This window comes from Macaca fascicularis, chromosome 9 (genome assembly GCF_037993035.2).
Source record: "Macaca fascicularis isolate 582-1 chromosome 9, T2T-MFA8v1.1".
Taxonomy (NCBI): Eukaryota; Metazoa; Chordata; class Mammalia; order Primates; family Cercopithecidae; genus Macaca; species Macaca fascicularis.
In genome coordinates, this window is record NC_088383.1 from 105154976 (window position 1) to 105171571 (window position 16596).

The 16596-nt window shown below is 41.0% G+C and overlaps 1 protein-coding gene across 6 annotated transcripts in view; it reads right to left on the minus strand.

The window, feature by feature from the left end:
• BLNK (B cell linker) overlaps positions 1-16596 on the minus strand; it is a 110855-nt gene that overhangs the window by 50309 nt on the left and 43950 nt on the right. For 3 of the 6 annotated variants that reach the window (XM_015456486.4, XM_074002310.1, XM_005566072.5), the window contains exons 2-3: positions 7023-7088; positions 2514-2563 (exon numbers count right to left, since the gene is read on the minus strand). In XM_015456486.4, the coding sequence (XP_015311972.1) occupies positions 2514-2563; positions 7023-7088 (116 nt within the window). Of the gene's footprint in view, positions 1-2513; positions 2564-7022; positions 7089-12052; positions 12120-14216; positions 14296-16596 lie in introns of those variants that run through there. The other 3 variants (XM_065520158.2, XM_065520152.2, XM_065520156.2) reach the window with 2 other exon arrangements.

The following is a 16596-nucleotide window of genomic DNA, read 5'->3' on the forward strand; positions in this document are numbered from 1 at the left end:
GTCAGGGATGGCATTTTGTTCCCCACTTCAGATCTAGCACAGTGAGAGTCACATAGGACACACTCATGAAACACATGTTGAATGAATCAGAAAATGTGCGAAACAGCTGAAGCACCTGGAGATGTTTATCCCAGAGAAGAAACCACTCAAATGACCTAACTTCTTAATTCTCTCCTTTGAAGTTGCACAAGACAATTCTATTTCTATTTTTCTTAATTTTTTTCTCATATTTTAAGAAATGGGATCTCGCTATATTGACCAAGCTGGTCTTAAACTCCTGACCTCAAGCGACCCTCCCATCTTGGCCTCCCAAAGTGCTGGAATTACAGGTGTGAGCCACTGTGCCTGGCTCTACTTTTCTTAATATTTAAAGGCTTGAACTGTGTGGCCATCAGGATAGACATAGGCAGCCACAAGGAAATGGATTGTATTTATATCCAGCCAGGGCCATCTGTCCCTTGCCAGACCATGGGAAACCACCACAGAAAGGGTCCAAGCCGAAGCTGGGCCTTGTGCATGGAGGAGCATGGTGGTGGGATAGGGGTTAAGCCCTGGATCAGATATTGGTGTACACAACCTCTGAGGTTCCTTTTAAACCCAAGACTCCATGATGTTATCATTTTCCCATCAAACTTCTTTAGTTCTTTAACAGGTTTAGTCTGTTTTGGTTTCTTTTCTTTATTTAGAACTTGGAAAGAAGAATGTGTTTGTTCTCATGTAACTAGGAAGTTTCCTTGACTTATTGATTAGGTAGATATTAAAGCCCAGAACAGGGTCCCTCTTTTAGTGCCAAACTATACTGGCATCCCCTGAACAACTGTGTAAACTTGCTGACTGGTTGGCAGGGTGATGCCAATAAATACTCTGTGAATTAATGAGTGGTCCAACAGGCCTGTAACCAGACTTGGGCAGGTTGGTCAGCATTTCTCAGTGTGATAAGATTTGCTTTGGAGGAACTGCACTGTCTAACTTATTACTATCTTGATCAGTGGCAAAAAAATAAAATAGTAAGCATCATTTAAGGTTATGGTTTGGTTTTAGGCTGTTTCCCTGTTGAGAATCATCAGTGATGTCTATAGCTCTGTGGTTTTCACTGAGGGATATTCAGGAAATCTTTATATTTAATGCTATAGAAAGATATTTTAAAACTATCCTCCAAGGTATTTGTTCTAATAAAGAAAAGCATGTTGAATATTTTACTTGGCTCACCACTGCCAGAAACACTACAAATCTCAAAACTAACCCTTCTTTCCTGCCAAAGTTGATCTTGGCTGGAATGAGGTTACAGGATAAACTTGGAGAGGACTGAGTGTCAGCAATGTGCCAGCAATAATTTATTACACCCACCCCTTCAACAACCCTCAAGTATCAATTTAAACAACTTTTGATGGAGGAAGTCATTTCTTCCCCACTTCCCCCACACTTACAGCCACAGATTAGATTCAGTAGTGCTGCTGTGGAATTCCAAAGAACTTTGTGCTTCCCATATCACTGGATTGTAATTACTTTTCTTTTCTTTTTTTTTTATTTGAGACAGGGTCTCACTCTGTTACCCTGGCTGGATTGCAGTAGCATGATCACAGTGCACTGCAGCCTTGACCTCAGTGATCCTCCTACCTCAGCCTCCCGAGTAGCTGGGACTACAAGTATATGCCACCACACCTGGATAACTTTCATTTTTTGTAGAGACAGGGTTTTGCCATGTTGCCCAGGCTGATCTCAAACTCCTGGGCTCAAGCAATCTGCCTTCCTCAGCCTCCCAAAATGCTAGGATTGCAGGTGTGAGCCACTGCACTTGGGCCTATAATTACTTTTAACATAATTGATATGGTTTGGCTGTGTACCCCCCAAATTTCATCTTGAGTTGTAGCTCCCATAATTCCCACATGTTGTGGGAGGCACCTTGTAGGAGATAATTGAATCATGGGTGCAGTTTCCCCTCTACCGTTCTGGTGGCAGTGAATAAGTCTCACAAAATCTGATGATTTTATCCAGGGTTTCCCTTTCTCTTGGCTCTCATTCTACCTTGCCTGTCGCCATGTAAGACATGCCTTTTGCCTTCCACTATGATTGTGAGGCCTCCCCAGCCATGTGGAACTGTGAGTCCATTAAACCTCTTTTTCTTTATAAATTACCCAGTCTCAGGTATGTCTTTATCAGCAGTGTGAAAACAGACTAATAACAATTATCTGTCTTCCCTTCTAGACTATAAATTCCTCAAATGTAGAGTCTATCTTTAACTTTTAGCACCGTATTCCTGCCTCAGATCTGTGGGTACCTGGCGCATGGAAGATGTTTAATAAGTGACCAACAAATAGGTGGGTAGATGGATGGATAAAAAACTACATCTCCACTGTAGTCAAATGCCTAATAGATTCAGTCATTCTTGAAATTAGGAAATATACTTTTTGTTTTCAAATGAGGATAGCAGATTTCCCTTTCCATAAGCGTAAACATAAATGTGAACATTAAATGAGTCAAGAGTCAGTTAAAGTATCTGAGAAATACCTTACCTGAAGCGTAGTCCCTTCGAGGAACACTTGGAGGTGCTTTGACTTTTAGCCTGGAGGTAACAACCATGAGACAAAAGGTCAGTGAGCAGAACAACGATGGTCAAAGCCGATGCTACAAGCTGATATAGAAAGAATAGATAGACAACTAATAGCATAATGGCTTCTCTTGGACCCATCAATTGACAGATTTGATGTATTGTAAATGTAGTGAAGCCATCAGTCAGGGGTTTTCCACCTCTCCCAATCTCCCCAGTGAATGCACAATGTGGCTATGACTTGGCAAAGGTGAAGTCAGGTGGAGAAGGGCTCAGAGAGGTCAGAATATGATAATAGTAAGCACTGAGTTCAGAGGTTCAAGGAAGATAAGTGTTGATTGATTGGTAAGTTAAGTGTTGATAAGAAGGTAAGATAAGATGAACTATATTTTAATGACTTAGAAATGTTTAACAGGAAAAAATCAGCTACAATAAGTATTTTGGTTGTAGGTTGGGCTAAAATTATTTTTGCACCGTTTAAAAAAACGCAGATAAGCCAGACACACTGGCTCATTTCTGTAATCCCAGCACTTTGGGAGGCCAAGGCAGGAGGATCACTTGTACCTAGGAGTTCAAAACCAGTCTGGGTAACATAGTGAGACTTCATCTCTACAAAAAAACAAACAAAATGAACCAGGCATGGTGGCATGCACCTGTGTTCCCAGCTACTTGAGGGGCTAAGGTGGGAGGATCACTTGGGCCCCAGATGTCAAAGCTGTAGTGAGCCATGATCACTCCCCTGCACTCCAGCTTGGGCGACAGAGCGAGACACTGTCTTTAAAAAGAAGAAAAGCCAAACAAGTGAACAGTGAGTGTCTCAGGATTGGAGATGATGAGACTTAGCATATTTAGTATTCAACTTGTTTTAAGCACTCTCAAAACTACTTTAGTACCTTTATGCACATATGAAATGTGCTAAATAGTCACAATCCTTCCTCATTCAATAAAAGAAGAAAATTGAAATTACATTTGAGCAAACTATTCCAAGTTTTGTAAATTCTGATACCTCCCTTTCCACTACTTGAAATGAGTAAGGTTTACAGTCAATTATTTTTAATAATTATTACCTATTTTAACAGAATTGTTTAATGAAATATAAAATATACATAAATAAGACTTATATCCAGTAGCCTTTATTTACTAAAATATCATATCTTCTATAGAAGCAGTGTAACTGCTATTATATACAAATATTTCATGTTTTGAAAAAAAAGGAGCATAGAAATTTGTGTTTGATTAAAAAACACACACAAAAAGAATTTATGAACCAAAATTGTAATTTGCAAAAATAACAGTACATATATTTACATAGAAATTCTGGTTTTCTTTTTTTCATAGGCTCTCAATATTTATTATTTCATTCAATTCTCCTCTCAAGCCAGCAGGGGGGGCTGGGAAGATACTATCATTAAGTCCATGATGAGGTATAGAGACAGAGATCGTCCAAGATGTTGCAAGGAAGAAAAACAAAAACAAAACTGGGTCTGGTGCCCAGGTTGGTTCGAGGAATAGTAAAATTTCATGGCCCGGCGCGGTGGTTCATTCCTGTAATCCCAGCACTTTGGGAGGCTGAGGAGGGCGGATCACAAGGTCAAGAGATCGAGACCATGGTGAAACCCCGTCTTTACTAAAAGTACAAAAAATTAGCCGGGTGCATTGGCGGGTGTGTGTGGTCCCTGCTGCTCGGGAGGCTGAGGAGGGAGAATGGCGTGAACCCGGGAGGCGGAGCTTGCAGTGAGCCTAGATGGTGCCACTGCACTCCAGCCTGGGCGACAGAGCAAGACTCCGTCTCAAAAAAAAAAAAAAAAAGGGAATAGTAAAATTTCCAAGAGCACAAACCACCTATTATCCATTATTACTATCATTTCATAAAAGAAAAGGAAGGGTATTTTAACACCCCCAAATCATCTCAGAATAAAGGAAAAACTCACTAAAGGACTGTTGGCCACTGAACACTAGGAATAAAAGGCGTAGTTGAACTTTACTCTGTAGCTGGCTGCTGTGCACAACCCCCAACACTTCATGGTCCTTATTTTCTCACGCGGCCATAGACCAGTGAAAACTCTGTCACAGTCTTGTGTTAGGGAACCAGCGTGTTCAAGCATGCTTCCTCCTTTCAGGGTAGCACCTGTGGCCTGGCTTGAAGTAAAAGTGTAACTGCAAGTCACTTTGAGCTAAAGGGCCCCTGATGTCACCCAGGGTAATGACTATGGTGGCCATAATTTCTAGGCTGAGAAGAACATGGTTTGTCATATAAAAGTGCTTTGGTCATCCAGTGGGCAGAATATTTGAAATAGAGGCTGTTAGCAAAAACTTGAGCTCCACAGCTGCTATAAATATGACTGGCCATGGAATAGAGAGACACTCTATGCAGAGGCTTCATGTTATTGAGAACTGCTGTATTGTAAAACTGGCAACTGGGGGCATGGAATAGAGAAACATTTTATGTAGAGGCTTCATGTTATTGAGAACTGGTGTGTTGTAAAACTGGCAACCAGAATTGCTAGTGATTGTAACAAAGAGTGTCTCAAAAAGAATAAGATTCTATCTGTAGCAGAAATAATAAGCGAAAATCATCACACGCCTCTCCCAGTCACCAGACAGAACATGAAGCCAAATTCTCCTCCTCTGTAAGATGACCACCACCTCACAAGCAGAAGGCTTGTGTTTTATGTTTTGTGATGATCACTTTTGCATAGAAACTCATTTACATTTCATAGTCTGGAAATACCACCAAAAGTCATTTCTTATTTTTAATTTCAGCATAGATTTAAAAGAATAAGGATGCTGTTTTGAATGTATAGAGAAATGAACTTCTATAAACTATTTTTTGGTCCAAAATTTGGGGAGAAAAATTTGGTAATAGCAATCAAAACTTTAAGGACACAACTCCTTCTATTTGGAAATTTCATTTTAGGAATTTAGCCTACTGGTATATTCAAGGTCTGCAATGAACATGTATTAAAGTATTATTCATGACATTTAAATTGGAAGAAACCACCAGAGAAATTTGATTGCTATTATCAAATTCCTCTCCATAAATGTTATACCAGTTTAAATTCAAATCCCCCCTTAAAGATGACCACCAATATATAGCTAGTTAATTGAATTGTAATACATTTAAGGTAGACTATTAAATCATCTGTTCAGAAAGGAATGTGGTTAATTTTTACTTACTAACAAATAAAAATGTCCATGAAATAGCTTAAGTAAAACCAACAAAGCAAGTTGGTAGAATGGCGTATGCACTATGATACCATTTATGACAAAAATGTATGTGTATATTATGTACAATGGCAGTGTATGTATGTTTAAGCACACACACACATACATACATACTTATACACACATACATACATATATATACACACATTGAACTTACCATGACAATGTCCCTTTCTGGGGAGTGGGTTAAGATGGAGATATAAGGAAATGGGAGATTTTGACTTCATATAATTCTTGCCGCTTTAATATTTTTCCCTGGTGAATCTGTATTAGTTTTATTTAAAAAATATAAAGACTTAACAGAATATCATTTCCCATTTTCTCTTGAAAGAGACTTACCTACTAAGGCATATAAGACCTACTAAGGTATGTACGTCTACCTTAGATTTTGAGTAGGAAATGCAGATATGTACAATTTTTATTCTCTTTTAAAGAAAAAAGCTTAAGAGTTTTTGATGTACAAGGAGTTTTGAGATGCTAGCTTTCCCTCTCCAAGTGCCAACTGAAAAGTTCATTTTAAGGTAATAATTCAAAAAGCAGAAATCAAAATATAGAAAACTGGCTGAGTGCTGCAGCTCAGGCCTGTAATTCCAGCACTTTGAGAGGCTGAGGCGAGCCGATCACCTGAGGTTGGGAGTTCAAGACCAGCCTGACCAACATGGAGAAACCCTGTCTCTACTAAAGATACCAAATTAGCCAAGTATGGTGGGGAGTGCCTGTAATCCCAGCTACTTGGGAGGCCGAGGCAAGAGAATCTCTTGAACCCAGAGGTGGAGGTTGTGGTGAGCTGATATTGTGCCATTGCACTTCAGCCTGGGCAACAAGAGTGAAACTCCGTCTCAAAAAAAAAGAAAAAAAAAAAAGGGAAAACACATGGCATCTTGAAGAAGCTAGGGCTGTGTTTTATAACTTTTCATTGGATTTCTCCATACATGTGTTCATAGCCCTTAGCTAAATGGTTATAGAAATGATTTTCCTGCTTTGACATTTGTTAGGCACCTTGAATGGGCATAGCTCACTTTCCCTGCAGTGAGAAGGAAAATCAAAGTCCACTGAGTACCACCGCACTCACTTGTCCTGTTCCAGAATGTAGACCCAGCCACCATGGATTCCAGCCAACAATAAAGAAGGGTTATGTGCTATAGAGGTTGAAACTTCTCATCCAGGTAGCAGAGAAATTTGTTTTCTTCCATGTAGCACATGTTGACTTATTTTATATAACTAAGTATTTAAAGAGAGTCAAACTTACTTTTTGATTTTATTCATTATTCCACCTTCATTGTTTTTAATATCATGGACCATCTTTTGAAGCTGCCTGTAAAAAACAAAATTAAACATAAGATACTAATAACCAGCCTGACTTTTTAAAAACAGTCTTCTACTCTTCTCAAATACAAAAAAGAAGGGGGAAGAACCCTACCAAAACAACCTCCAAACAGGATGAATTATATTGTATTTAATTAAATTGACCATCTGCTACTTTAGCAAAGGAGAAGCATGACTGATTCTATAAGGACTGTGGTCACTGGGCTATGTACCCCTCCGTTGGGATGTCTGGGCCAGTCTCAGGCTGTGAAGAAAGATATTCTGATTCCTTGCTCATTATCTTAGAGCATCTACATTATGAAGATAGGTGCTACTCTGTGGACACAGAGAGGCTTCAATCAGGCCCAAGGTTCTTTTTTGTTAAATGTTAGTAGGTAGCATCTATTAAAACTTCCATTTAAAAGTTACTCCTACCTAGGAGTCATAAAGAAAATGACTATTAAATCTGGCTGATATTTGAAACTTCTGTAGAACAAAAAGTAATATTGAGGCAGGAGAATAGGGCTGGAGGCAGGAAACCTAAGGCCAGTTTGCACTGACTGCCTAGAACTGAATCAAAAGGAAAACCCCACCTCTCCATGCCCAAGCAACAAAAAGATCAGAGGCTACTTCCTTTGCACTGTGTTATAGATGAAAAATGGAAAGTGCCTCTGATTGGTCCCCTCCTGTAACCAATCAGACTGGTCCCAGGCCAAGTCTTCCTGTGTAACTTCATACCTTCACTTCAGCCTCTGATTGATCACCTTCTGCAACCAGACTGGTCATGGGCCACTCCTTCATTTACATACGATGTAACCAAGTAACTAATGGGAAACCCCTAAAGGTATTTAAACCCTGGAAAATTCTGTAACCAGTGCTCTTGAGCCACTTGGTCAAGCCTGTTCCCACTCTGTGGCGTGTACTTTCATTTCCATAAATCTCTGCTTTCATTGCTTTATTCTTTTGTTGCTTTGTTTGTGCTTTCATTGCTTTATTCTTTTGTTGCTTTGTTTGTGCAGTTTGTCCAATTCTTTGTTCAAAATGCCAAGAACCTGGAAGACTGGTAGTCAAAACCCTCCACTGGTAACAATATGTACAAAATCAAAAGATAAATGACATGCTGGAAGAAATATTTGCAGTATATAGTAATAATAATAAGAACAACATATTAGGTTGCTGCAAAAGTAATCACGGTTTTTGCCACTAAAAGTAATGACAAAAACTACGATTATTTTTGCACCAGCCTTTCTTGATTTACAAAGAAATCTTACAACTCAATAAGAAAAAGAGAAATAATTCAATAGAAAAAATGAGCAAAAGATATGAACACACAGCTAACAGAAAACAAATACAAGTGGTCAATAGACCAATGAAAAGATATTGAACATCACTTGTATTTAAACAAATCTAAATCAAAACAACAGTGAGATGTCTTTTCGCCTATCAGACTGGCAAAACACAACAAGTATGATAATATCCAGTTTTGAGAAGGTAAATTGTTACAATCAATATCTGTCAAGATTTAAAATGTTCATGACTTTTGACTCAGCAATTGGACTACTAGGAATTTTTCTTAAGAATATGGTCACAAAATGATGTCAGTATATACATATAAGCATGTTTATTGCAGCATGATGTGTAAGAACTCTCTAATCCTCCCTGCTTCTCCTGCCCTCCCCACAGCCATAACTCTGAAAACAACCCAATGCTCATCAATCATTAAAAAGGAACTAGTTAAAGAAATTCTGATAGATCCATACAATGGAATGCCACAGACCCCTAAAAAAAAAGAGGAATATACATCTATATTGCTGCCTGGAACTTCTACTTTCTAAAAAGGGGATTATTATTTTATGATGTTTTAAAATATTTGAATTTTTATAGCATATGTATATATCATTTATATTATCTGCGTTATATAAAAATATGGAGAAAAATGTTATAATGGGAGGATAGGGCCATGTTATGTTTTCCTCATAATAATTTTATGACTTAAAAAATGTATAATAAAATTTCACGTGGTTCTTCCCTGAAAGAGTAGGATGTTTTAATTCACCTTTTAGGTAAACTCTTCCTTTCTTCCAAGAAAACTATTTGACTGGATCCTTTAGATAATGAGCTGTACACAGCTATTGTTCTTATAGGAAATGGTGATTTCCCCATAATCCTGAAAGCGGATTTTTCTGACTCTGGGAGCCAGGCCCTGGGATAGGTAATAGAAATAATTTAGCGTAGGTCTAGGAAACTGTTGGTTGAGGACATCTGGGAGAAATACTACCTTGGCCCTTTGTGAATTTAGAACGCCCATGCAGTGAAAGAGTTGCTTTTTGGTGTGGTGGTGGAGCAGTTTAGAGGGTAGGAGGACAGCTTGTCAGAAGAACTCTGCCTGGGCAAGCCTGTGGGTGTCCTCTACCAAGTGTTAATTTAAGGCTAAACACTGCAGCGATGCTGGTGGTCTGCCGGGGCTGCTCTACTGAGGGCAGGCCCTCTAGCGCTTAGGGAGTGGAGTGAGATTTAGTGGATAGGGAATTGGGAAAAGGGAGATGCTCAAACATAAAATGGGAACTTAGAGTGCGGATTTTGGGGAGATCTGTCTCCTTCTAGGGCTAATGGCTGTTAGGCACTAGAGTGCCGAAGAGCACAGACAAACCTGAGGGATTTTCAGTGGTGGGGGTTGGGGCGATGGCGGGGTTGGGTGGTAGTCCTGAATCTGAGGCTGGGTCTGGGCCTCTGCTCTGAGAAAAGCCACAGCCAGAGCCATCGCTAGCTGTTTTCAACCATATAATCCCTCTCCGCTGTCCCTGAATCTTCAGTAAGATCTTGTAGTAGCTTCAGCCTGGCCTCAGCTGGGCCTTGGTGAAGAGAGTGTTCCACAGGCATGGAAGGGCGGAGGGAGGACAGGCTGGAGGTTGGAGTAGAAGGTTAAGAGAAACTTCTTTGGGGACACCCTTAAGGCTGCATCTTGGAGAATTATCTGCATAAGTGAGGGACCCACTGAGAGGCCCATGTTCAAATGTATGTGTCAGGGTCTGGTGCCACGTCATTGTAATTTGGGTAACATAGGAAATGAGACCACATTTTATACTCCCTAGCTAGGGAGGCCAGAGGCCAGGCACACTGATGACACAAGTGTAAGAGCTCAGGGAAGAGCCAGGCACATATTATGGGCTCAGTAGCAGAGAGAAAGGATGGTTGAGAGACACACAGAGGGTCCCTCAGATGGGCCCTTGAGTTGCCTCACAACTCTACAGTTTTCTAGAATTTGTTCATGTATACTCTATGCCAAACCCCTTTCTCCTTTTCCTGAGGAACTATAGAGAATCTTTGAGATAGAGGAAAGAAGGAAATGAAAATAAGGGGTCTGGCAGTGGGGAGAAAGAGAGATTGAGAGACAGACGGGGCGAGGGGGAAAGAAAGAGAGAGAGAGAGGTTGAAGTGGATTGATTGCAAGGAAATTCAATAATTTTATATGGAGGGCAGAGGGCAGCTCTAGTTGTAAGCTGACTATAACTGAATAGAGTATCTTTAACCTAAGTTAATGCTTAACCAGGTTGAGGAGCAAAATGAGCCAGCAGTAGGGACACAGGCGGAGTAATAAGGAACCAGGGGCCAATTTGCATAAGTGATTTTGCTGTGGATGTAAATAAACAGATGCAAAATGTTGCAAAAGAATTGGATGCAATTTTGTCATTTGCTCAGTTTGGCATTTGGTGCTTCTTGGCATTTCCTAATTACTTTTTATTGTGTCTTATTAGAACTATAACAATTATACTATGTAACTATATCATTATAGTAAGTTACTGAAGTGTTACATAAACTATACTTTTTAAAGTGGATGCATAATAACAGTAGATCTTTATGGATGCATGTGATATTTCGATACATGCATACAATGTGTAATGATCAAATCAGGGTAATTGGGAAACCCATCACCTCAAACATTTATCATTTCTTTGTGCTGAGCACATTCCAAATCTTTTCTTCTAGCTATTTTGAAATATACAATAAGTTATTGTTAACTATAGTCACCCTAGATAAATTATACTTTTTATATTTTGAAGTTTTCTTCTCTCTGTGTGTCTCGTTTACACAAATTCTGATGTCTATAGACTGCTTTGTTACAGCTGCCAAACTTCTGTGATCTGGGAAGACATAGTGACCCCAAACCAAGATTTGCTGTGATGCTCTTAGCTCATTATGTCAACTCTGCATGCATCTGGTGGTGCACAGTTCTGCTGCTCTCTAGTATTGGCCATTGTATCTTGGAGTGCTTTTTGCTCCTTATTACAACTTATAACACATGCCATAGCAAAAGAATGCACAACTGGCTGTTCTAGGAGGGGTTGTTCTGGATTCAAACAGTAATCCTTTTACTGACATGAGTTGTGTGTAGGTTCACTTTGATTCTCTCATTCAGAGATATCCTTCCATGGTGGGAAGATGGATAATACAGTCACAATGTCCTAATCTTCTAAAGTCATAGAGAGACAGCCATGCTCATGTAACAAAATAAAGTGAAGAACAAAGCTTATCTAATACATGTTTTAAAATATATATTAATATTGTAATTTTAAGTGGTATGGGCATTTTGGTATTTAAAAATGGTGAGCAGGTCATAAAAATAATTATAATACTTGTATAAACTGAATCGAATTTTATGTTCTCTCTTTTGTTTTTAATTTTCAAGCTTTTGAATTAAGACACGTAACTGAGTCACACTGTAGTAGTGTGACCTTGGGTAAGTCTGAATCTTGAGAGATTTAAATTCCAGGATGCACTGAGAGTAGAAAAGTCACCATTTGAAAGTTACAGCAGTTTTTTGCCTTTAAAGTGCCTTGCTTTAGATCTGATAGACCTCAGGAGGGCTATTGGACCACAGCTGGCTGGGCCTGGAGACTCTCATTGGGTTGTCTGTGGTGCATCAGAAAATCTGCATATTATTATTATTATTATTATTATGAGACAGGGTCTCACCCTTGTTGCCCTGTTGGTGGGGGATGGACTGTCTTTGCTGTCACTCATCCTGCAAAAACTCCAACCTATAAAAAGGATGTAAGAAAATGAGGATGTAGCAGGCAGGCCTCAGGCTTGGTACTATGATGTTTCCTGTCTTCCCAGGCCCTCCTGGTTGTTGGTCCCTGTGCTGCAGGTTGAATAGAGGAATCTTCTAGAAGGATTCCCATTGAATAGCCTTCCAATTTTTACTACCCATGCATAAGATGCACAGATTTTACACAACTAAGATCACTCTTGACATTTTGAAATCTGCATGTTCCACTTAATATATTGTGAATATGTTCATAAGTGAGCACCATCCTTAGGCTTTATCTGTATCTTTCCTTCCTCTGCAAACTGAGAGGCTTTTAAATAGCTGAAACTCTGATCTAAGTAGGTGTGACTAGAAGCAGTGAATCAGGACCCCTCAGCTTGAGGGATTAGAGAGATTACCAGACCACACGGCAAACTGAGACCAGGAGAAGCAAAGGCTGTGTGAGAATAATTGCCGAATGTCTTGTTTCTGGGAGCCTGGGATCAAGAGGCTTGGACCTGAGGGGCAGAGAGGGAGGGAACAATCTCTGGTTCCCCCTTGTGCCTTCAAACCCAGCCTCTCTTCCAGATCACCGTCTGAAACAGTGTTTTCTGGAGTAAGGTCTAAAGATTGCCCGTATTTGTTTATTAAAAATTCAGATTGCTGGACCCTAAACCATATCAATAGAATAAAAATTCCAGGTAGGGCCCAGCAATCTGCATTTTGACAAATTTCCTAGGCCTGGTGACTCTTATGCACACAGAAGGTTGAGAGCCATTTTTAAAAGAATTAGGCCAGGCCAGGCGCGGTGGCTCACGCCTGTAATCCCAGCACTTTGGGAGGCCGAGGTGGGTGGATCATGAGGTCGGGAGATTGAGACCATCCTGGCTAACACGGTGAAACCCCGTCTCTACTGAAAATACAAAAAAAATTAGCTGGGCGTGGTGGCAGGTGCCTGTAGTCCCAGCTACTCGGGAGGCTGAGGCAGGAGAATGGCATAAATCCAGGAGGGGGAGCTTGCAGTGAGCCGAGATCCGGCCACTGCACTCCAGCCTGGGCGACAGAGAGAGATACCGTCTCAACAACAACAACAACAAAAGGCTTAGGCCAGGTTTATCCTCTTCTAGGCTAGGTTTAAATGGAAAGAGGAAAAGAGATGACTTCCCAACCTCCAGAGTATCTTCCCCCATCCACCATAGCCTGGAATAGCTTTAACAATAAATCTTACTGTTTCCTCCATAATGAGTGGCCAAAGGCTTACCCAGGCATTCTCCCCAGGAAGGGAAAGACACTGGCAATGGAATCTTAGTCAATGGTATGATGTCTGCTTTCAACAAGGGGAAGACAGCAGAAGGAATCGGCTGTGGTTGCCAATGGCCAGGCATTCACCTTTACCTGGACTCAGATTAATACAAGTCGGGCACAGTGATGCTTCCAGCCTGCCTGCCTTCTCTTCCCAGGCAGCCTGGTGTCAGAGCAGGGACTCTGACCCCAGGAGCTGAATGTATACAGCCCAGCCTTCTTCAGTGAGTCTTTTTTTTTTTTTTTTTTTTTTTGAGACAAAGTCTCGCTGTTGTCCCCCAGGCTGGAATGCAATGGCGCGATCTCGGCTCACTGCAACCTCCGCCTCCTGAGTTCAAGCGAGTCTCCTACCTCAGCCTCTCGAGTAGCTGGGATTACAGGGGCATGCTACCACGCCTGGCTAATTTTTGTATTTTTAGTAGAGACGGGGTTTCACCATGTTGTCCAGGCTGGTCTCAAACTTCTGACCTCAGGTAATCCGCCTGCCTCGGCCTACCAAAGTGCTGAGATCACAGGCGTGAGCCAACTCACCCAGCCCTTCAATGAGTCTTTTATGAATCGAAGTTTAGACCTTACATCAACTGGTAGTCTTTCTACATCTCCTTCTTGGATGAAAAGGTAGGTTAAAGAAATGGTCTTGACTTTGGCTGTACATTAGAATCACTTAGGGGACTTTAAATAATCCTGATACCCAGGCCTTGCCCCTGACCATTTAAACCAGAATCATTGACTCTCAGGGGATCCAATGTGCAGCGAAGGTTAGGAACCACTGGCAGTGTTATCAGGATAGGAGAACTTTGTACATACCCCAGGGAAGATCGTCTGGCCGAGCGAGCACAAGGAGAGGAATCCATAGAGAGAATCCACAGAAAGGTATCTGCAGGCTGAGAACAGCCCCAGGCACGTAGAAGGATAAACAAGTTCAGGAAGGATGGAGTTGAAGGACAGCGAGCTCTTCCATGGCCAAGAGGGCATGGGGGGAGGGCAGCTGCACGCAGATATTTTGGCCAGATCACCAAAGTTGTCCAAGAAATTACGTATTTTACAAAAACACTTTTCCAATAATTTATATTAAATACAGGAGATGATTTAACAGATGATATTATTTGTAAGAAGTTGTTTTTTTTTTTTAATTTAGTAGAAATAAGAAGATCAGAAAACATCTTGTTTTCCTTGTAACTCTAGTGCTGTCACAGAGGACAATGAAAGGCAGGTTTCAGGATTTTTTTTTTCATTTGTCTTTCAGAAAGGGTGGAATGCAAAGCATTGCTAATCAGAGAAAATCCCTGTTTAATCTGCATGTAGGAATGGATTAAAGAGTGTCTCAGGTGAAACTGACTCTTTGTAAACAAACTGAACAAATAAATCCTTCCTTCTTCATCCCCTACATCTTAACCTCAGGTCCAGTTCTTGAGTTTCATCCTTTCAGTGTTCATAGGGCTGGTCCTCCTCTCTGAGCCAAGATCTAAGCCTACACTTTCCCCTTTACAACAGGAAAATGCAGCAGCTGGCAGCGGGGTCCTCCCACCCATGCTGTGAGGGCTTATTAGGGCCTCTTTGAGCAAGTGTTTCTAAAACCCAGATTTCAACAGATCACTCCCTCCTCAAGAGTGCAGCAGCTCCCTGGTGTCCACTGAATCAAGCCTGAGCTTTTTGTCATGGCTCAGAGTCACTCAGTCTCACCCTGAGCTCTATGCTCATATAGAAATTTTATTTTTGTTACTAAATTTAAAACAGCTCTATGATAGAAAATTGAAAACTGCCAATAAGAAAAAGGAAAAGGGCCGGGCGTGGTGGTTCACGCCTGTAATCCCAGCACTTTGGGAGGCTGAGGAGGGTGGATCACTTGAGGTCAGGAGTTCAAGTACTGCAAGCACCCCTGGGGGCTGCTGGCTCAGCCCTTTGCTTTATCCACATATACTTGGGTATATCCTTAGAACATCTGTGCTAATACAGTTGACCTGGTATCTCCAACTTACATGTTTCTAAAATCAATTTGGAGTAGAAATCTCTATAATGCTTTCCTTGGCATATATAGAAACAAAAATGTATCCATGAATACTTTTTACTATCAATGGATTTTTAAAAACACTTTTTTAAACTTAAAATTCAAATAAATTTAAATGCATTTAATTTAAAAATAAAAAAATTAATGTTCATCATTAGGTCTGCTGATTCTCTAGTTGACTTCCTCCTTTTTTAGGTGTTTAATATAATTGACTCTGGGTTTCTTTTTAAGATGCTACTCATATAGTATATTTTATTTTTGTGACTAAATTTTAAAACAGCTCTATGATAGAAAAATTGAAAACTGCCAATAAGAAAAAGAAAAAGGGCCAGGCATGGTGGCTCATGCCTGTAATCCCAGCACTTTGGGAAGCCAAGGAGGGTGGATCACTTGAGGTCAGGAGTTCAAGATCAGCCTGGCCAACATGGTGAAACCCCATCTCTACTAAAATTAGAAAAATCAGCTGGGCATGGTGGCGCGTGCCTCTAATCCCAGCAACTTAGGAGACTGAGGCCTGAGAATCGCTTGAACCCAGGAGGCAGACGGTGCAGTGAGCCAAGATCACACCACTGCACTCCAGCCTGGGTGACAGAGTGAGACTCCATCTCAAAAAAAAAAAAAAGAAGAAGAAGAAGAAGAAGAAAATGGAGTTTATAAGCTGGCATCCTTGGATCTTCAGGCTTGAAACTTCTGAATGTTCTTTAACCCTTTCTCTCTGTCTTTGACTCTTCATCTCACATCTCCAGTCACATCAAAAGGGTGAGGAACAGCAGCCAGGTATCAGGAACAGCAAGTGCAAAGGCTCAGAGGTGAAACTGTCTGAGATGTTTGGGGTTCAGTGAGCAGCTGAGAGTGGCAGGAAAGTAGGTGTTGAGGGGATGTTTACAAGACAAAGATGAGACCGCAGGGAGCAGAGACAGATAGTCAAGGGATCTGTTAGGCCAGGGAGATGGGGGTTACAGGCTTCCTGCTGGAAGCCCTTGGAGACCTTTCCTCGGGGTGTGTCATCACGAGGGTGGAAGAATGGAGGAGGACCTTGGCCTGGAACAGTGGTGGCTGGAACACCAGTATAGAGGCAACCCTGCCAGGCCCAAGCCTCAAGCTCATGACAGTGTGGTACCAAAGGCAATGGAATAACACTAGGAGTGCCCTGTGGGCCTCAGCTGTGCAAAAGGACCA